Genomic DNA, 22,498 nt, shown 5'->3' with positions numbered 1-22,498 from the left:
TCTGTAATGTAATTTTGCACCTGATTTCATTGTTATATTGCAATGATATATGATTGTTGCCATGCTGTTTGTATATGCTATAGTTCAATAAAGAAAAAAAAAAAAATATATTGAATTCCAAAATAAGACATCCCCCCAAACTCGAATATTACCTTTTCTGTCCATACATTCAGAAAATCATAAAAATAAAAGTCCTAGCTTCCACAGAACAATTTCACCTCAGATGGAGAGGACACCTTCTCAAGGTGTGAACTACAATGTTTCAGGACATTCTGATGTTGAATTCCAAAATAAGAGCCCCCCAAAACTTGAATATTATATGTTTTGTTTACACATTCAGAAAATCATAAAAATAAAAGTCCTAGATTCCACAGACCAATTTCACCTCAGATGGAGAGGACACCTTCTCAAGGTGTGAACTACAATGTTTCAGGACATTCTGATGTTGAATTCCAAAATAAGAGCCCCCAAAACTCAAATATTAGATGTTTTGTTTACACATTCAGAAAATCATAAAAATAAAAGTCCTAGCTTCCACAGACCAATTTCACATCAGATGGAGAGGACACCTTCTCAAGGTGTCAACTACAATGTTTCAGGACATTCTGATGTTGAATTCCAAAATAAGAGCCCCCCAAATCTCGAATATTCGATGTTTTGTTTACACTTTCAGAAAATCATAAAATAAAAGTCCTAGCTTCCACAGACCAATTTCACCTCAGATGGGGAGGACACCTTCTCAAGGTGTGAACTATAATGTTTCATGACATTCTGATGTTGAATTCCAAAATAAGAGCCCCCCAAACTCGAATATTATTTGTTTTGTTTACACATTCAGAAAATCATAAAAATAAAAGTCCTAGCTTCCACAGACCAATTTCACCTCAGATGGAGAGGACACCTTCTCAAGGTGTCAACTACAATGTTTCAGGACATTCTGATGTTGAATTCCAAAATAAGAGCCCCCCCAAAACTTGAATATTAGATGTTTTGTTTACACATTCAGAAAATCATAAAAATAAAAGTCCTAGCTTCCACAGACCAATTTCACCTCAGATGAGGAGAACACCATCTCAAGGTGTGAACTACAATGTTTCAGGACATTCTGATGTTGAATTCCAAAATAAGAGCCCCCCAAAACTCGAATATTAGATGTTTTGTTTACACATTCAGAAAATCATAAAAATAAAAGTCCTAGCTTCCACAGACCAATTTCACCTCAGGTGGGGAGGACACCTTCTCAAGGTGTCAACTACAATGTTTCAAGACATTCTGATGTTGAATTCCAAAATAAGAGCCCCCCAAACTTGAATATTAGATGTTTTGTTTACACATTCAGAAAATCATAAAAATAAAAGTCCTAGCTTCCACAGACCAATTTCACCTCAGGTGGGGAGGACACCTTCTCAAGGTGTCAACTACAATGTTTCAAGACATTCTGATGTTGAATTCCAAAATAAGAGCCCCCCAAACTCGAATATTAGATGTTTTGTTTACACATTCAGAAAATCATAAAAATAAAAGTCCTAGCTTCCACAGACCAATTTCACCTCTGGTGGGGAGGACACCTTCTCAAGGTGTGAACTACAATGTTTCAGGACATTCTGATGTTGTCTTCCAAAATAAGAGCCCCCCAAACTCGAATATTAGATGTTCCCCTTCTGTCGCTCTCTCCACGTTGTGTCAGAGAAGTGACACTAGGCGTCTCTCTTGAGCGTCGATATCCACCTCTGATCTATGAAAAAAGGCCAATGAGAGTTGGCAGTCAGTATTTGCATGTCCCGCCCCCGGACATACGGCTATTTAAGCGGCGCAAATACGGGAGTTCATTCAGGATTTTTCTGAGGAGCCGGAAATGGTCCGGCCACAACAGTGGCTCGGCTCAGCGACGTGGTGGGGGAGACACAACGTCTCATCCCTCCATCAGGGAACGGAGGTTACATACGTAACCTAGACGTTCCCCTTCTGTCGCTCTCTCCATGTTGTGTCAGAGAAACGACACTAGGGGTCCACTTATAAAGTGCCATGCGCTGAGCCGTGTACGTGAACTGCTGATACAGGAGCGAGCAGATATTCTTACGTGCAGGATGACCAGCTGTATCAGGCTGCACGTACCCTTCCCCAATGCCCCATTCAAGCCATCAGACTCCTTATCGTTACCCTGGAGGGGGGAACAAGGTGATGGCTGCCAACCTGGGAAAGGGCCAGCCTGGCTGGGCCTCTTTTCTCTCTATGTTTCTCGCATAGCGCAACTACGGCCGGGGCCCTTACACATTGAGGGAAGGGGGTCTTAGCCCTTCTTTCAGGGTGGAGAAGACCCTGCGGAGCCACACCTACCCGGCAGGGGAAGCAAAAAGTGGCAAATACATCAGATGGCCTAACTTAGGACCTATGTGGAAAAGTTGGTGCGGTGGTAGACCCAACCTCGTAGGGGGGGGGGTAGCGAACAGCACGGCGACCGAGACAGCTGTAACTGCCTAAGGGAGACACGGGGGTCCGCTCGTGAGGGGACAGTACCGTGGCATTACACACAGGTGGAGTCCGAACAGGAGGCCTTACCTGTGGAGCACCTATACCAGTACAGGGTAGCTTGAGGTACCCGCAGTGGCTTGGGTCGGCTGAACTGCGGACCCACAAGGGCTAGGGATGAGTCAACCAGCGACCCGAAGATGGGATCTCCTGGGAACGGAGGCGCACTGTTTTCCCTCGGTTGAGGGAAAGGGCGCTAGGCACAATTGATTCACCCAGTCAGATCGTCAGCGTGCTACCGAGTCCTACGGGCTAGGACCTGAGAAAACACGGGATGATACTGACTCACTCGGAGATTGTAGAATCTCGAAAAAGTGTTAGGTGTTGCCCAGCCCGCTGCTCTACAGATGTCTGCTAGGGAGGTGCCCCTGGCCAGTGCCCACGAGGACGCAACACCCCTGGTGGAGTGAGCTTGAACCCGCAAGGGGGGAGGGCACGGCCTGGGTGTGATAAGCCAATGAAATGGCGTCGACAACCCAGTGGGTGAACCTCTGTTTGGAGACAGCGTTCCCATTCCGCTGTCCCCCGAAGCAGACAAAGAGCTGCTCAGAGCGTCTAGTGCTCTGTGTGCGGTCCAGATAGATACGCAAAGCACATACTGGACACAGCAACAAAAGGGCTGGGTCTGCCTCCTCCTGGGGCAGCACTTGCAGGTTCACTACCTGATCCCTGAAGGGTGTGGTAGGAACCTTGGGCACATAGCCAGGTCGCGGTCTTAGGATCACGTAAGTGTCTGCCGGACCGAACTCCAGGCAAGTGTTGCTAACAGAGAACGCTTGCAGGTCCCCGACCCTCTTGATGGAGGCGAGCGCGATCAGCAGGGCGGTCTTTAGAGAGAGGGCCCTGAGTCCAGCTGAATCTAACGGCTCGAAGGGGGGTCTCTGGAGGCCCGTGAGGATGACTGAGAGATCCCAGGAGGGGAACAGGTTAGGCAGGGAGGGAGTCAGCCTCCGGGCACCTTTAAGGAACCTGACAATGAAGTCGTGCTTACCAAGAGACTTGCCATCTACCGTGTTGTGGTGAGCCGAGATGGTGGTGACATACACCTTGAGGGTGGAGGGGGACAGCCTCCTCTCCAGCCTCTCCTGTAGAAACACGAGCACTGACCTAACCGCGCACTTCTGTGGGTCTTCGGCTCGGGAAGAACACCAGTATGTGAACAGACGCCACTTTAGGGCGTAAAGATGCCTGGTCGAGGGGGGCTCTGGCTCGGTTGATAGTATCTATGATGGTCAGTGGTAGGCCGGCTAGTTCTTCCGCGTCCCGTCCAGGGGCCAGACGTGGAGGTTCTAGAGGTCTGGGTGCGGGTGCCAGAGCGTGCCCCATCCCTGAGAAAGAAGATCCTTCCTCAGGGGAATTCGCCAGGGAGGGGCTGTCGTGAGGAGTGTGAGGTCCGAGAACCAAGTCCGGGTGGGCCAGTAGGGGGCCACCAGAGTGACTTGCTCTTCATCCTCCCTGACCTTGCATAGCACCTGTGCAAGAAGGCTCACTGGGGGAAATGCGTACTTGCGCAGCCCCGCGGGCCAGCTGTGCGCCAGAGCATCTGCCCTGAGGGGAGCCTCTGTCAGGGCATACCAGAGCGGGCAGTGGGAGGTTTCCTGGGAGGCAAACAGGTCTACCTGGGCCTTGCCGAACCTGTCCCAAATCAGCTGAACCAACTGGGGGTGGAGCCTCCGCTCTGTCTTGACAGCGCGTCCGCTACCGCATTGAGGTTGCCGGGGATGTGAGTGGCGCGCAGTGACTTGAGTCGCTGCTGGCTCCAAAGGAGGAGACGACAGGCGAGCTGTGACATGTGGAGGGAGCGTACTCCGCCTTGGCGGTTTATGTAGGCTACCACCGTGGTGTTGTCTGTCCTGACTACGACATGCTTGCCCCGAATTAACGGGAGAAACCTCTTCAGGGCAAGAAAAACAGCCAGCAGCTCAAGGCAGTTGATGTGCCAGCGCAGTGGGCCTCGGTTCCACCGGCCTGCGGCTGCGTGCCCATTGCACACGGCGCCCCAACCCAGTTTGGAGGCGTCGGTTGTAACCAGAACGTGTCGGGACACCTGCTGCAAGGGTACTCCTGCCCGTAGAAAGCAGAGGTCTGTCCAGGGCTTGAAGGCTTGGCGGCAGGCAGTGGTAACTTTCACGTTGTGCGTGCCGCGGCGCCATGCTCATCTCTGGACTCGAGTCTGTAGCCAGTGCTGAATTGGTCTCATATGCATCAACCCCATCGGCGCGGAGGATGCCATATACCCCAGGAGCTGTTGGAAATGTTTTAGAGGGACCACGGCGCCTGGCTTGAAGGAAGCGAGGCATTTTCAGCACTGACTGAGCACGCTCGTTGGAGAGACGTGCTGTCGTTGAGACTGAGTCTAACTCCAAACCGAGAAAAGAGATGCTCTGGACCGGGGTGAGCTTGCTCTTCTCCCAGTTGACCTGAAACCCCAAACGGCTGAGGTGCTTGAGCACCTGGTCTGTGCACGCATAGTAACTGTCGCGAGGGGGCCAGAATGAGCCAGTCGTCGAGGTAATTGACAGGCCGAAGGGGAGGACTTTGTACTGATACGCCTGGCCGTCGAACGCGAACCGCAGGAAGGGTCGATGTCGAGGGAGAATCGAGACGTGGAAGTACGCGTCCTTTAGGTCTACCGCTGCAAACCATTCTAGATGCCGGACACCAGATAGAATTTGTTTCTGGGTGAGCATTGTGAACGGGAGTTTGGACAAGGTCCGACTGAAAACTTGCAGGTCCAAGATCGGTCGTAAGCCGCCGCCTTTCTTGGGTACAACGAAGTAAGAGCTGTAGAAACCCTTCTTCGTTTCGGTTGGAGGGACAGGCTCTATCGCGTCCTTGATTACAAGGGAGGCGATTTCTTCACGCAGGGACTGAGCATGTTTGTCGTGCACTGTGGAAAAATGAACGCCCACGAAGGGGGGCGGGAACCTGGCAAACTGAATTGCGTAAACGAGTCGAATGGTCTGGTGCAGCCAGCGCGACGGGTTGGGCAGTGAAAGCCACGCCTCTAAGCTCCGTGCTAGGGGCACCAAGGGGACGAGTATTTTGTACGTACCCGGCGGGGCTTCGCAGCGGTGCGGAACAGGTAACACGGCGTCGGGAAGCAACGTATCGTCCCGAGGCTCTGGTGCTGAGAATAAACTCAAAGCACTTACCTTGCTCCGCGCACCCGGCGGGGGGCGGGTTCGTGACTGAGGAGGAGGTCTGATGCTGGCGTCCTCTGGACTCGTCTGAACCGGCCGGCCGGGGAACAGTCGTGGGGCTGAGGGCGGGGGCACCATGTCCAGGGAGCCGGGACTGTTGAGGCCTGAAAGTAGAGTGCCGTGAGAACGGCATTTGCGGGCCACATGACCCAAAGACAAAGGAAACTATGATCTTTTATTGAGAATTTGGGTACCGCAGCCCCTGTTGAGGGGTGCGGCAAATGAAAAAACACAAGATTCTCCTCCCGGCCCTCCACCGGGGGACGGAGCCGTCTTACCACCTCTGGTGCCTTGGCTTGGTGGACCTGCAGGAGAGCCATGGAATGCAGGGCGGAAGCGGCACGTCCGATGGCGCTGTAGGCCTTCGCGGTCAGCGAGGATGTTGCTCTACAGGTCCGGGAAGGGAGTACAGGGTGGCCCCGCCAGGTGATAGGGCTTCCGGGGCATAGATGGAGCGCAAAAGCCCTATCCACCTGGGGAATCGCCGTGTACCCGTGGCGCGTTCCGCCGTCGAGGGTGGCGAGGGCGGATGAGCAGGTGGCGGTGAGACGAGTGGAGAGGGGTGCTCTCCACGAAGACGTCAGCTCATCATGCACCTCCGGGAAGAACGGGACCGGGGGGGCGAGGCTGTGAGCGGCGCCCAGCACCCAGGAACCAGTCGTCCAGCCGTGATGGCTGTGGCGAGGATGGAGGGTTCCAATCCAAGCCCACGCTGTTGGCTGCCAGGGAAAGCATATCGGACATCTGTGCGTCTGCCTCTTCAAGGGCATGCAGGCCCGAAGGCGGCAGCCCAGAGGAGTCCTCAGCATCAGATACCACGCCCTCCGATTCCACGGCGAACTCATCTGCTTCCATCGCAAGAGGGTAAGCAGACTGGCTGTGAGGCGAGTCGCCGCCGCCTCGAGCGGGGACGGGAGTCAATGAGCGTGCCGGGGTGCGGGTGGTCCGAGGGGGCGTACACGGCGGAGCTGCACCCGCTACCATCCCCGAATCGCCTCCATCGCCAGCCGCATCGTCCTCAATCCCGTGGGAAGGAGTGACACGGGGGGTGGCTGGAGTGGCTTGCTTACGGTTGTAAGCAAGCCGCGACCGCAACGTTGTCATGGTTATGTTCTCACAGTGAGAACATGAACCATCCACAAACGCAGCCTCGGTGTGATTGCTACCCAGACACACGAGACAACGCCTGTGGCCGTCGGAAGCGGAGAGTACTCTGCCGCATCCAGGAACAACACAGTGGCGGAAAGGCATCTTTATAAAGACGCGTCCTTAAAAGAACGTTCAACGCCGCTGTGTTTTGCTCTTTTAGAGGAAATTACTCTTTTAAATAAAATCACTCTTTTATGAAAGAAAAGGACTCGAGAGAGTTCTTTATAATCTGCACTGTCGAAGCGCTCAGGGGCAGGAAATGCACAGCTGTACAAACAGGAGAAAGCCGCTGTTGTGCGCCATGGTATCCAACAGCATGCAGCAGAGGAATGACAGGAACTCTGTGTGTAACACGCAGCATTTGCAGACACGACCATCGGCTCCGAAGAAATTTTCTGAATGAACTCCCGTATTTGCGCCGCTTAAATACCCGTATGTCCGGGGGCGGGACATGCAAATACTGGCTGCCAACTCTCATTTGCCTTTTTTCATAGATCAGAGGTGGATATCGGCGCTCAAGAGAGACCCCTAGTGTCGCAACGTGGAGAGAGCGACAGAAGGGGAACATCTAATATTCGAGTTTTGGGGGGCTCTTATTTTGGAATTCAACGTCAGAATGTCCTGAAACATTGTAGTTCACACCTTGAGAAGGTGTCCTCTCCATCTGAGGTGAAATTGGTCTGTGGAAGCTAGGACTTTTATTTTTATGATTTTCTGAATGTATGGACTAAAAAGGTAATATATGAGTTTTGGGGGGGGGGCTCTTATTTTGGAATACAACATCAGAATGTCCTGAAACATTGTAGTTCACACCTTGAGAAGGTGTCCTCCCCACCTGAGGTGAAATTGGTCTGTGGAAGCTAGGACTTTTATTTTTTTGATTTTCTGAATGTGTAAACAAAACATCTAATATTTAAGTTTTGTGGGGCTCTTATTTTGGAATACAACATCAGAATGTCCTGAAACATTGTAGTTGACACCTTGAGAAGGTGTCCTCTCCATCTGAGGTGAAATTTGTCTGTGGAAGCTAGGACTTTTATTTTTATGATTTTCTGAATGTATGGACTAAAAAGGTAATATATGAGTTTTGGGGGGGGGGCTCTTATTTTGGAATACAACATCAGAATGTCCTGAAACATTGTAGTTCACACCTTGAGAAGGTGTCCTCCCCACCTGAGGTGAAATTGGTCTGTGGAAGCTAGGACTTTTATTTTTTTGATTTTCTGAATGTGTAAACAAAACATCTAATATTTAAGTTTTGTGGGGCTCTTATTTTGGAATACAACATCAGAATGTCCTGAAACATTGTAGTTCACACCTTGAGAAGGTGTCCTCCCCACCTGAGGTGAAATTGGTCTGTGGAAGCTAGGACTTTTATTTTTATGATTTTCTGAATGTGTAAACAAAACATCTAATATTCGAGATTTGGGGGGCTCTTATTTTGGAATTCAACATCAGAATGTCCTGAAACATTGTAGTTCACACCTTGAGAAGGTGTCCTCCCCACCTGAGGTGAAATTGGTCTGTGGAAGCTAGGACTTTTATTTTTATGATTTTCTGAATGTATGGACAAAAAAGGTAATATATGAGTTTTGGGGGGATTCTTATTTTGGAATTCAATATATCATGCAGTGACAGGTTGTGAGGTGTGCTAAAATCTTTCTTTCTTTCGTTCTGTCTTTCTTTCTGACAGACAGACAGAATAAATGAATGCATGTGAAATTGCCTTAGCAGGAATTTAACCTGTTTTAGTTCTGACGGTCATACCGCAATAACCAGTGTATACGCGCACCACGAAATATAGGTGCGGCTAGTTTGACCGCTCATTTCGAAGTGGCGGCTGGCTTGACCGCAGAAAAATAGGCAGGTAGGGTAGAGCCCCGCCTAAATATTCATCATTTGAAAACATTGATCCATTCTATACATTTCCAATAATGGAATTAGTTAACCCGTAATGTGTTCAAAATGCTATCGAAAAACAGGCCAGAAATATTTTTTTTTAAAGTAGTAATTCATTTATCTGAAAACTCTGTTACACTGTGTGATAGAGATGCATGTGGGGTAAAGAAACTGCTGCCATCCCGAACACCACAGCGCCCCTTATTTTTCCAATGAAACTCTGTGGTCAAATGTGGAACTGCAACGAGCCCTCATTGAGATGCAATGAGCCAGAAAATAGTCTTCCCATAATGAAGTATCAAACCAAAGCTAACTTAGTGTGTGCCAGCAGTCTTACAGATTGCAAAAATTGCCACCGCTATTGATAAACTTGTGTGCAACAGTGTGTCGTTTCTATTGCAAATTCAGACAAATTGGTCATCAAACAACATGGTCCTGACAAAGCCAGGCATAAAAAAAAAAAAATTGAAAACCAAAAGACAAGAACAGGTGATAAGACATTGTATTTATTGTATGATTAAAAAAATCGGCAAAAAGCCTTAGCTCTAGGGCTGCACAATATTGAGGAAACTGAGAATTTGTAAATTGCTATAAGTTGAATAATGTGATGTGTGAAACGATATTGTTATGATGGCATCATAGAAGCATGCAGAACTCCGGAACCCCCACCGCCCAAATAAACTGAAGGTTAAGATTGGAATAAAAAAGGACCATCTATCCCAGAGATCACAAATATAAATGGTTTTGTTCCAAATTGCATATAGACTGTGTATAAATTGCACAGTTTTACCATTAGCTAATGTTCAATAAAAAAAAGTGTAGTAAAATATTTTATTTTGTATTCATTTTAATTTATTTACTTATCTTTATTTTAACAATGTAATTCATGTTCATATTAATTTATAAATTAGTTCATTCAATGTGGGACATTTCTTTAGAAAAATTATGTTGACAACAGAAGTTCAAAAGCGCTTGCCCTAGCCATTCACTTTCTACTTCAGTTTTGTTTGTTGTCAGTCAGTGCTGAACTTCAGACTGTTCATGGGACAATACATTAATAGAAACCCACACAGATCCACAGCAGCCAAATCTGACTTTAGAAACTGGCATCTGGTCTCGTTATTAACTGCACACACTGAATGCCGATTTGAAGCACTGAACAGCACCAGCTACAGCAACATATCAACAAATGTGATATGCTGCATCATTTGAGTGAGAAGTAGATTTATGAGAAACACAATTTTAGCTTCAGCTTTCAATTTGTCACGTTTATGACAAAATTCAAACAATAAATGTTTTATTCATGCTCTTTAATGCTGTTTGTGACAGATTGCAGTAGAAATTTAAATGAAGCAGGGCAGAATACTTTCACTCTGCAACATTGCTTTATATAATCCAATAGGTCCATTTCAATCAAATGTGAATTTACAATCTGCAGTTCAAAACTTTGTAGGTCCACATGCACTTCTTATTAGACAAATATGTATTTCTATAATAAACGTGTTTTTGTGAACTGTTGTGTTTAAACTCTAATGTGCAATGTTTTTATAGAATTGAAACTACAACCATGTCAACACTTTATAAATACATAAATATATTACAAATATATTATCACCTCAACTGGGTACACAGCTTTTATGTTTTTGTACAGTGGTAAAACATATGCAACTGCTTATTATAGTGCATAAAACACCAAATAGATTGTCTAAGAGATATTAAATGTGTTAAATTTTGTCACATGAACAGATAATCCAGTAGAAACTGTTGGCATCATACATTTCATTTTACAATAAGCAAGAATTCAGAAAATAATCAAGAATTTAGCATCATGAGCATTGCCATATGGAAATCAATTTACATATTGATATAATCACTGCATATAGCTCCCTTCTAGGTTATCTCACAATATTGCAAATGTTGGAAAATATTTAAAAACAAAAAAGGCAACATACTTCAGATTAAGGAGACCATAATGAAAAGTTTATTATTGCAGAATGCAACATTGCACATGTTATGTGGGCTTGCAAAATAAATGTACTCATATAATAACATTTGTACAAATAATAATACAGTACTACGACATAGTATACAGACCAAAAATTCATAATACTGCAGACAATGTGCTAGAAAGCATACAGTTAAAGAGGATTAGCCAACTAATCAGAGGTCAGTGCAGCAATGGTAAAGCAAGTGACTGCCACTGTTTATGGGCTGGTAAGGTTACATGAGAATTTGCTCTTTTCATGAACACTTATATGCTTGTTATTATTCCTATCACAACACTAAATAAGTATCTTTATAGAAATATAATATTTTATATTTTATTAAAACAAAGAAATAATATTGTCTCTTCCTTTTAATTGGACAACAATATATTTAATCATTTCTGGCAACTGACAACAAATATGTTTTCATTATTTTTAGGATATATAAAAAATAAGGGGGCATTTGATTATCTACAAGCATTTTGGAGATTACATATTTCTTTGCAAACTATTATATAAAACTGTAATGATGGGCTGGCAATGACTGCAGACAATGATGTGCGAAGAACCCTAGTGCAGTTGAAATCCAAAACCCATAACTCCAAATGTGAACAAAATACAAAAACATGAATTTGACATAACTTTACTTAACTTGACTAAATTGGAAACATGGTGAAACAAGGTGTGGGCCGTGGTCTGGTGATAATATGGCATGGCGACATGAGAAGCTCGTGGGGTGAAACCACGGAGAACTGTATACCCAGAGATTAGCCGAAGACTTGAAGGGCCAGGGTGGAGTCAAAGGCAGGGAGGACCAAGGCGGCGCCAGAGGCTCGGAGGAGCAAGGCAAGGCTGAGGGATCTGGGGGATTGGAAGACTGAGGACCACAGTGGAGCTGAGGGAACACAGAGCTGAGGATCGACAGGCCAAGGCAGAGTCCAGGGCTTTGAGGGTCTAGGCAGATTTGGAGGTTAGAATGTTCTCCATGTCTGGGATTTCTCAGAGGGCGACAATCGAGTCGGTGGCTTGGGGGAACCGGCTGTTCAGGAGAAATCAGGGCGGGCACAAGGGCAGGAACCAATTCCAACTCAAATAGCCTGGTGAGATATGGCTCTGGAATGGACAAGGTTTGAAACACTGGCTCTGGGATGGACGAGACTTGCAACAGACAGACGTGGGAGTTGGCTCATTGACCGTGGCTGGCTTGTGTGTTGGCTCGTTAACCAGAGGTAAACCTGAGACATGGCATGGAGCAGGCTGAAGCTTTGCTGTGACATGGCATGCAGCTGGCTGAGGCATTGCTGTGACATGGCATAGAGCAGGCTGATACATTGCTGTGGCATGGCATGGAGCAGGCTGAGGCGTTGCTGTGGCATGGCATGGAGCAGGCTGCGGCGTTGCTGTGACATGGCATGGAGCAGGCTGCGGCGTTGCTGTGACATGGCATGGAGCAGGCTGAGGTGACTTACAGTGCAATTATTACAGGGACAATCCCCCCGGAGCAACCTGGAGTTAAGTGCCTTGCTCAAGGACACAATGGTGGTGGCTGTGGGGATCGAACCAGCGACCTTCTGATTTATAGTTATGTGCTTTAGCAAACACACACAACCCTGACATAAACTCAGAAGACATTTTCAGTGTACCATAGTTGTTCAAAACGTTGCTCTGCAATTATGTAATACATAAATACAAGTTATTCTGCCATCTTAAAGGACTTCTTATCCTGTAGTATTACAGCCATCGTCTGTCAGTTGAAATGACTGATCATTTAAAGTTTGCCCCCCTTTCATCACAAATTCATGACATTTATCATGTTTCCTCAGAATGTAAAATGTATTTTAACTATAACTAGAGGTTGCTGGTCCATGAGATATCTGCTTCTGTGAGAGTGCAGTTGTCAGTTTATCTTATCTTCACCGCGGGTGATGGAAAAGTGGCACAAACAGCGTGATTTCCATTTGAAAAAGATCTATCAAGCATCTCATATGCACTGGTTCATCTGTTTTACTCTGCTAGTGTAAGAATCACCTGCTTGAAATGTGTCTGACGAGACGTTAGGTGTGTGCACTAATGCAGACAAGCGAGAGATCAACAATAAACAACAGCCAATGAAATAGCGAGCGCAAGACTGAAAGACATTGGAAGAAGCAGATAAAAATGTATTAGAAAATAAAAACATCACCCACATCTCCCGAACCGCTTTCTCATTATTATTTTCAGCTGTTTTTCCCTGTTGTGTAAATTAGTGCAAATACGGGTGCGAGCTCAACTTTCATGCTGTTTGTTGACATATTACCAATAAACTCTCCTGTTACTATGCCTAAGTGCATGAGTTTGTGAATTAATTTGTCAGATTTGGTCATATGGAAATAAACAGTTTTGAATAATGACGCAGAGAGCTCAACTCGGAATGTTACGTAGGTTCGTGGAGTGAACTCACCAGCGCCTTACATTTTCTGGCGTCTTTTTAATCAACATAGCTGAAAAGTGCTGATTTACAGGCTTTTTACAAATGTGTAAATTCACAGGCTATCAATATCACCAAGGCTTATTATTACAGGGTGTTTTATTTTAGATAAACACGCTGTATTTATTTTTATCAGTGAGGTAAAATTAGTGACGTCAAATCAACTCACTTTATTGTCACATAGCCATGTACACAAGTGCAACAGTGGGTGAAAGTCTTGGGTGCAGTCCTGAGCAACATAGCAGTCATGACAGTGATGAGACATATATCAATTACAATAAACATCAGATTTACACAACACAATTTACATATCTAAAATACATGTAATTACACACAACACAATATACAATAATAATATACAATGTACAGTACACAATACACACAAAATATGATACACATACACAATATAGAATACAATAATATAATATATATAAAATATGCATCAAAAGGAATTAAAATGACTGAAGCTCTGGTAAATATTAAATTCCTCCACATCCACATATAAAACTAATCCTGTCCGAATAGGGTTTAAATCCATCTCTCAGCCTTTGTTTTCATTTCCCAAAAAATTCAAAAAGATCTATATCAGAGGTGCCCAAAGTAAGGCCCTCGGGCCAATGTTGGCCCGTGATGACCTTTGATTTTGCCCGCCTTGCCATAGATGACAAGAGGGGAAAAAAAATTATATATATGGCATTGATGCAGCTCTTCGTTTTTAAATAATCATTTCTTTTACATTTTTTGTTTTTTTTGCATTACAAAAGCTATAGCTTATTTGAAAAGTATACAGTGTGATTTTTTTTTTTTTTTTAAATGTATATGTGTATTTCAATGTCCTTTAAATAAGTGCTGTCTGTAAGTTTGCTCCATTGGCCATCCCAGGTGCCGGCCCAAAATCTTCACTATGATTGGCCAGCTCCAAAGTCAGAGGTAGACATTCAGTAGTACCGCCAGACAGAACCTAGTTGGCTTAAAATTGAGCGGGAACTGAAGCAGTGTCAAGAAATGACAGGTAATTAGGTGGACTTGCGTACCAGTGCGCACAGTCATCTGAAATGAAATATGGCTTGAAGGCGCACTATACTCTGTGCAGCATTTCATATCCGTGTGAATGCGACCACTGAAGTGCGCCCCTGAAGCGGGCTTGATAAAGTCCGACGCTTTCATCCAAAGCAACTGACAAATAAGAACAACAGAAGCTATTCTTCCAAAGGAGAAATTAAGAAGAAAGCTGTTAATTTATTTATCTGATTTACAAGGAGTGGCTGAATTGTAGAATATTCTCCATATTTTTAATTAATAAAACATTATATTGTAAAAAATAGCTATTTCTTCTGTTATAGCGCTGCCAAATTGATGAAATTTTACAACTGACCTCAGAATGTTCCTCTAGTTTTGCTAAGTTTGAAAATTGTGCTAACAAGTTATAGGCCAATTAGTTATTATGGGCTACAGCCCAAAACTTATTTGATTATATTATTCAGAATCATTTGACATATAAAAAAAATTTTGATAACTTTTTGTCTGGAGGGACTGTGGATTTTGTATACCAAGTTTTGTGCAAATCGGAAAAACGTCCTACAGCGAATTAGAAAAAGTATGTTTTTCCGGAAAAATATTTGTGATAAATACATTTTTTTTTTTGCAGGAATGGAAATGGGGAAATGTAGTCTGTACAGTTCCGGAATTATGAGCAAAAGCGCAAATTAGCTAATTATACCGCCATGTGGCCAATTGTCACAAAATTTTAGATGCGGCTTCAAGCTGACCCAATGCTTGTGTATAGTCATTTCCATAATCCTTGGCCATTCCCAATATGAGTTTTAAGGTGCTGAATTTGATTGGCCGTTGGCAGCCATTTTTGTTAATTTGTTGAATAAAGTTTTTAAGAATATGTTAGCATTTGAACCAAAAGATGCTAAACTTTGCTGACATCTTTTAAACATCCTGTTGACTATGTGTACCGAGTTTGGTTACATTTGGATTTTGAATTGAGTACAAATCATGTTAAACTAAAGGAATTGTATTGTTAATATCTTCTAAACGATTTGACGTATCAAAATTCTTTTGATAACTTTATGTCAGGGTCTGTAGATGGTGTATACCAAATCGCATGCTGATCTGACAAACGGTCTAGGAGTTGAAAATGTAGGTTTTTCAAAAAATTCTAAATGGCAGGAAAACAATTATTGACAGAAATGAAATCTGAGCTATACATTTTGTAGGGCCCAACTCAAGGAATCAGGGTGGGGAAATATTTTGATTCTAGCCCTTATGGTTGCAGAGATATGAGTCAAAACATACAAGTGTTTATTATAGCGCCACCTAGTGTCAGATGGGTGTGTGTTTGTGCGCCTGTGTAGTGGAAGGGATTTGGGATCATCCTGCCAAGTTTGTTGTCTCCACGACTTATTGTCTGATGCCCAAACACTTTTAGAGCAGAAAAAAAGAAGAAAAAGAAGAAAATCAGTACAATTACAAGAGGGTTCCAGAAGTTTCGCTGCTTGGCCCCTAATAAGAAAATCAGAACAAATATAATAGGGTTCCAGTACATTCGGTGCTTGGACCCCTAATAATAAGAATATCGGAAGGGCTAAAATCATGACACGAACAATAAGGTTTCTATCCTTTCAGGCTTGAACCCCTAATAAGAAAATCCTAATGGATATAATAGGGTTCCAGCACCTTTGGTGCTTGGACCCCTAATAAGAATAATAAGAAAATCTGAACAAATACAATAGGGTTCCAGCACCTTCTGTGCTTGGACCCCTAAAATTATGACAAAAACAATAGAGTTTCTAGCCCTTCAGGCTTGAACCCCTAATAAGAAAATCCTAATGGATATAATAGGGTTCCAGCACCTTTGGTGCTTGGACCCCTAATAAGAAAATTGGAACAAATAAAATAGGGTTCCTGCACCTTCGGTGCTTGGACCCCTAATAATCCTTAGAAGAAAAATAGGGCCTTCGTACTTTCAGTGCTTGGGCCCTACAGTAAAAATATCTCCACAACAACTTGATTTCTTAAGAGCCTTTAATAAATATGCAGAGTTTTATTATTTGACAATATGTTTTAGGTATTATTTTAAATACAACAATTGATTTACCTTAAATAAGCAATATGTTATTAAATGTAATAAATAATAGTGTGTACATTTGTCAAATTCTTTTGAACACCTAAGTACAATGTTTTCCAGTCTGAACATATCATGAACCGTCAGCAAACAAAGAAGATGTTAACACTTGGCTGCTAGACCGTTAAGGCACAAATATTATTCACAATTATTTATTCAATTTACAAAACATTCCAACATTCCAACATCCTTTTCTGCCCCATTCAGTGTTCTTTACAACATAACTTTTTAAACATGTCTGCATTTTTTTTCACAGTGTAGACTAAATGTAGTTTTCCTAAGAGCCAAATCAGGACGCCGTTGCTATATCGTACATTTGAATAAATTACCTGGTTTTACCACACCTACTGCTGGTAGGAAGGTTCAGGTGAAATGAAAACAAGGCTTTCTCAAGCAATCTACGATTTTCATGTTTCAGTAGTCCAATCTTATGCATGTTCTGTATGAACTACAAGCATTCATGTGTACATTGCAATAAGAATGGCAACACTATGGAAAATAATGTTGTGATTATAAATATCTGCAACAATTTTTTTCAGGTAATTTCTTTGTTTGATAATTAGAGCATGTCTAATATATTTGGATTGTTTGCATTATTGTAATTACCTCAGTTTCCACCCATTGCATTTCAGTTGAATTAATCAATAGTTATATTAAGGGACTAATACAATTATTGTTGGAGAATTGGCCCCATTTAAAAATATATTTCCAAAGAAAGTTATAACTGTAAAAAAGATAGCTGTTTTTTTATTTTACACCACATACTTCATAATTAACAAATCAAATTCCAAACTAAATTTCTCTAACTTTCACTGTACCCACTGAACCATCTTTCAATACAGCAATCCTTAATCATTGTCAAAATGGACACTCAGATACTTTTGTGGTTCCTAAAAATAATGCATCATAATTGTTAACTTGAATACACAATTTAACTTTGCAGTTTACAAAATTGTGATTTGACATTCAACATTCTGAGAACATATGAAGTGGCAATTAATCCACTAAACATCTCTAAGATATTTAACAGATTCATACTCATTTTACAATTAGCAATTCAGCTACATTTCCTAACCACTCTCCATGCCACTTATATACTAACCGGTGCAGACGATACGGAGCTGGCCCTCGACTCTCGTGTTTTGCGTGTAGGGATGGTGACAACAGAACATGAGATACCAACTGTAGCTTCTGGCAATTCGTCATCCTCTATCCATTCGTTAAGATCAGGGTTATACATCTGAATACATTTTTTATACTTCTTCTCAATCTCATTCCAGCCGCCTAGAAGATAAATCTTGTTATTCAAGATTGCAGCACCTGCTGTGCTCACCCCAGTGAGCAAGGGGGAGACGTAGCTCCACTGGCCAGAGTGAGGGTTGTAACATTCAACCGGTAAGACGTCTACCCTCTCGCCGCGTCCACCCAGTTGGCTGCCACCAAGAACGTAGGCGTGATCTCTGACGGTCACAGAACAATGCCATCCTCTTGGGGTGCTTAAACTGTTCTTATCCTGCCAACTGTCAGTGGATGGGTTGTAAGAACATACGGCACGAGAGTAGGCATTGTTAATGTAACCGCCGGTTATCAAGATCTTGCCATCGATAACTGTACTGCCATGGCAACATCTAGGGACATCCATTGGAGCTTTCATTTGCCATTGGTTTGAGGATGGAACATAGCACTCAACAGATGCCTGGCAGCCATCGGAATTGCGTCCACCTACAGCAAACAAGAGACCGTTGAAGGTGTTGAGGCTGAAATGAGTGCGCTTTTGGATCATGTTAGCCAGGTGGATCCATGAGTTGAATCGGGGGTCATATCTGGTGAAAGATATAGCCATAAGTGATCCATTGCTTCTCTTGATAAATAAAAACACTTCAAAGAAATCTTACCTGCAGAAATTGCTAACAGCATGTTTTGCTTGATTCCTTGCATCATTCTGGTCTTCACCACCAGCCACATAAAGAAAGCCATCCAAAACAGCTACACACTGGTTGAAGCTCTTTGCAGGCATTTCTGTTAGCTTGTTCCAGATGTTGTCCTCATCTCGGTAGAGAATGTCCTTGCTGAGAGATTTCTCAGTTAGGGCGGGTCGTCCACCCACAGTGAGTAGCACTCGGAGGCCACCACGAACCTTGGTCCTTCTGGACTGCAGAATGTTCTGTTGGAATGGCAACAGATGGTAATTCATGGCATCAACCAGCAGACGGTGGCACTCCGAATCTTTCATCATTCTAGGTATGGTCTGTACGTGACTAACAAGGTCCTGGGGTGTGATGGTTCCAAAGCGAATGTTGGACAGCAGATCAGGAGCATACTTTAGCCTCTTCTCGTCAAAGTCTAACCACTTAATTGCAATCTGAAAAGCTGTGAGCTCTGAAGGCAAATGAAGTGAGTCGTCCATGAGAAATTCGCTGATTTGCTCATAGGTGAGCTTCAGGAACTGTTCCATCTCAGAGAACTCAATGAAATTCTCCCGCATGAACTTCTGTGCTGATTCTTTTGTCTCCTTCAGATTGTACGTTTCGGCAATGTTGACGATGTACATACAGTTCTCCACGCTGGTCTCTCGCATCAAGAAATCGCTGCACATCTTCACCAGAGTATGGATCTGCAACTGCATGGCTGCTGAGATCGTGCTGCCAATGGTGTACAAAGACAAGGTCAGCTTTCCAGAATAAGCGTATGTGATGACTGTTGCCAAACCAACTGGAGACAAATCATTGAGGTCAATCTTCTTGAGGGATGGATCTTTCCTGAGCATGTTTTGGATGTACTCACTGCAGGAAGCCATCACAACCTTGTGAACATCAAAGGATTTGGACTTGGTCGCTACGGTCAGATCACAGAGGAAGTTGTCTTGCCTCATGTGGCCAAGACCCTCCAGGAGGTTAGGTGCATAGGCAGCATCGGTGACCTCTGTTGAGATGCAACTAAAGCCATTTCCAAATTCCAGAAGAGTGTTGAGCCCATTGACTTTGTTGGAGAGACTGTCTTCTACCATAATTGTCATCTCATTGATATCAGCTTTGTTCTTCTTAGCGGCCTTGTTCTTTTTGGGTGCCATGACTGTAGTGATGGGTCACAGCCAAGAACTACAAGGAATTGTGACAGTATAAGTGGAAGAACAAATTATACAACATACAGTATTCTGCACAAATCCTTTAGTCTTAAAAGATTTAGTGATAGAGCTGAATGCCTTTCTTTGGTTCTGTGATGTCACCATAGTGACAATTTTCCTGCAGCATGAAAACTTCACATACAGAATGGTCTCAGTTCGGACAATTCAGTCACAGGTCGGCAATCTTCATATATTATTGCTTGTTTAACTGCAATATGTTTTATTATACTTAAAAATACATTATTTTAGTTACATTATACTATTATATCGATATTTTAGAACCCAAACCCCTATGCCTAAACCTAAACAATTATCAACAACATAAAAAACATAACAAGCAGATAAAAGTACATTCTGCATCATTTATTCAAAAAAATGACAAAAAGCACAATAAAAGTATTCCAAATGACCCATACAGCATTTAATGGCCAATGGCATTTGAAATCGCTGATGTCAAAGCTGTCGTAACGTTTCTTATTCTAGAATGTTTAAATGGACACGGGTCGGATCTGACTGTTAAAGTGGACGGAAATGCTGATCATTAAATAAAGACTTGAATTCGGTTGTGTACCTCTTGTGCACCTGATTACACAGAATCAGAAGACCTAGAATATAGTGTACAAATATGTATTACGTTTATGACAATTTTAATGGTGTTTTTTTTATTTTTTTGAGCCACAATTCAGATATTCTGAAAACTCCCTTTGTGTCCAACGTCAAACAAAATGAATAGATAAAGCAATAAGCAAATAATGACAGAATTCACATGAGTTGAAGACGGCATAGTGTGGCATTTAACATAGGATTGGCTGACCTATGTTTTGGTGGTGCAGGGTAAAAGATCCTTGTGTTGCAAAAGGTGATGTTAGGCAGAACGTCAAGAACTGAATATGCATGAAAAAAAAAAATGCAAAGAAAGTGAAAGGTGACTGAAGCTGTCAGTCCCTTATATTTTCTATATATCTTCTTTTGTTTTTCATGGAAGAAAGGAAGTCATATGGGAATGAAACAGCATGGGTATGGTGAGTCAATATATACAGAATTGATCATTTTGGGTGAGATTACTCTTTAAATCACAGTAAATCAAGTAGTAGACCATGATATTATCAATTCACGAATAAAGCAAGAGATTATTCAAAGACTGTAAAGTATTGCTTTATGAATAATTAATTCAGTCAAGTATTTTCAGCAACAAAACAACTAATTATCAGCCAGCTCTCTTAATTCTGTAGTGTAGTGACAGTCATGGTTCATATATTTTAAAACCATGCATGTCCCTCAACGATTACTGACACTCTAACAATTAAACCAAGGTAACTAAAAGTCAGCCATAAAGTGTTGGGCTGTATTCTAATGCTCTTTAAATACGAAAACGAACTCTTAAGAATTGTTATCGCAGCATATCACATCAGCATTCCTCTCTTTGCATCTGTCACAATTTATCACAAGTACGGCCAAGAATAGAAACGCAGTTCAGCACTGCTCTCAGGTTCCTTATATAGACTCCATGCCATTTAAACCTGTTTGTCCTTTCAATAATTGAACAAACAATTAATTAAGTAATTATTTTCTGAAAGTTAAAATCAAACGTACACTAATAAGGTCTGTGAGTCTTATTATAGGAAACGATCTCTTTTGGTGCTTTATAGAAACCACCTTGTCTGAACACTTTTAATCTTCAAAGAACTAAAAACATATCAACCATAAAGAACCATACATTAATGTTATTGATAACAAGAGTGTTGTATTAATTGAAGGGTGTATAAAGATAGTATAATAAACTTACCGATGTCGAAGTAAGTTGGTGCAAGAAGGACAAGACTTGCACCCCAAATTGGCGTGCAGGAGAGAGAGAAGATACTCTAGGGGTCCGAATAGAGAGCAGATTAACTCCTCCTCATGTAGAGGCGATTGCGCATATCGTGTTGGAGGCGCATTTGGCGTTCCGTTATTTCAGTTATAGGACATAAACAAGAACAGGTTGTGAAACAAGGTGTGAAATTCGTTCGATGCACTCTGATTCAGTCCGGGTCTGCAAGAAAAAAAGAACATGAAAAGACATCAAACAACAACAAAATATGAAGGGATTACACATTTGAATGCGTTCTTGCGCTTATAAACAACCAGATGCAGCACAATGAACTGAGTGCCTGCAGAGCCCCTAAAGGGTCAAGGCAAATGCTTTTGCTTTGCTCGCAAAACTTGTGCTCGTATATGCATCCCCACTCCTGAATGTTCTGTAGGCTATTGTAGTGATGAGAGATAAGTCGAGATGCTTTTTGTGGAAAACTGTATCTGTAAAGAGTGAGAAAATACAGTGACTCATTTTAAGTCAATATATAATAAAATATGCTATTTTTATATATGTAGCATGTTTCCCCAAACTACAAGCCTAATGGAATATGAATGCGCAAATATCAATTATTAGTTTATATGTGTTTACGTGGCCATTTATCATGCACCAGCAGATGGCGACAATTGTGATATGAGTGAGTCAATCATTCAAAACTGACACGTACCGCATAAATGATGCCTCCAGGGCAATCATGGTGGCTAAACTAAAGGGTTTCCAAACACAAATAGGAATTATTTAAAAGTGAGTTCCGAATTGCAGTTATTTTAAAGCCCAAAACTTTCAGTCAACACACATAATTAAGCATTTATTGCTTTATTAATGGAGAGTGAAGCACTATCACAACAACAACAACAACAACAACAGCAAAAGATAATTTTATGAGTTTAAGTTGTGCGCCACAGCATTTAATTTCTGTGTTGTCTTTATTTCACTCAGAAGATTATGATTTGTGCATTGCCTAAGTATTGTCTTTTGTGCTTCACTCTTTCATTGCACAGACTTTCTCTTCTTTTTGAACACAAAAGTTGGAATAATGCTGGAATACAAAAGGAGAGCAAGAAGAAGTCTGAATAATTACGGCAAATAATTAGCAAGAGAACGTAAAATTTCGCAAAAACATTTGCTTATTACGCCTATGTTGCATAATATAATGA

The 22,498-nt window shown here is 42.7% G+C and overlaps 1 protein-coding gene across 1 annotated transcript; it reads right to left on the bottom strand.

Annotated features, from left to right (window-relative positions):
• Positions 1–13,365: 13,365 nt before the first annotated feature.
• LOC127617662 (kelch-like protein 31) lies at positions 13,366–21,418 on the bottom strand. The gene is made up of 3 exons (XM_052089686.1): positions 21,276–21,418; positions 18,261–19,463; positions 13,366–18,188 (listed from the first exon to the last, which is right to left on the bottom strand). Exons 2-3 carry the CDS (start codon positions 19,433–19,435, stop codon positions 17,456–17,458), a joined length of 1,908 nt encoding a protein of 635 aa, XP_051945646.1. The 5' UTR covers positions 19,436–19,463; positions 21,276–21,418; the 3' UTR covers positions 13,366–17,455.
• Positions 21,419–22,498: the final 1,080 nt, after the last annotated feature.

The sequence above is a fragment of the Xyrauchen texanus genome, chromosome 24 (genome assembly GCF_025860055.1).
Source record: "Xyrauchen texanus isolate HMW12.3.18 chromosome 24, RBS_HiC_50CHRs, whole genome shotgun sequence".
In the NCBI taxonomy this organism is placed as follows: Eukaryota; Metazoa; Chordata; class Actinopteri; order Cypriniformes; family Catostomidae; genus Xyrauchen; species Xyrauchen texanus.
Note: the sequence above shows the minus strand (reverse complement) of the source record. Positions and strands in the feature narration are given on the sequence as shown.

Coding starts and splice junctions, on each gene's coding strand:
- LOC127617662 (XM_052089686.1), bottom strand. CDS start 19,435: ATGGCACCCAAAAAGAACAAGGCCGCTAAGAAGAACAAAGCTGATATC. Junction 18,189..18,260: donor GCTGTTAGCAATTTCTGCAG/GTAAGATTTCTT, acceptor ATCTTTCACCAG/ATATGACCCCCGATTCAACT.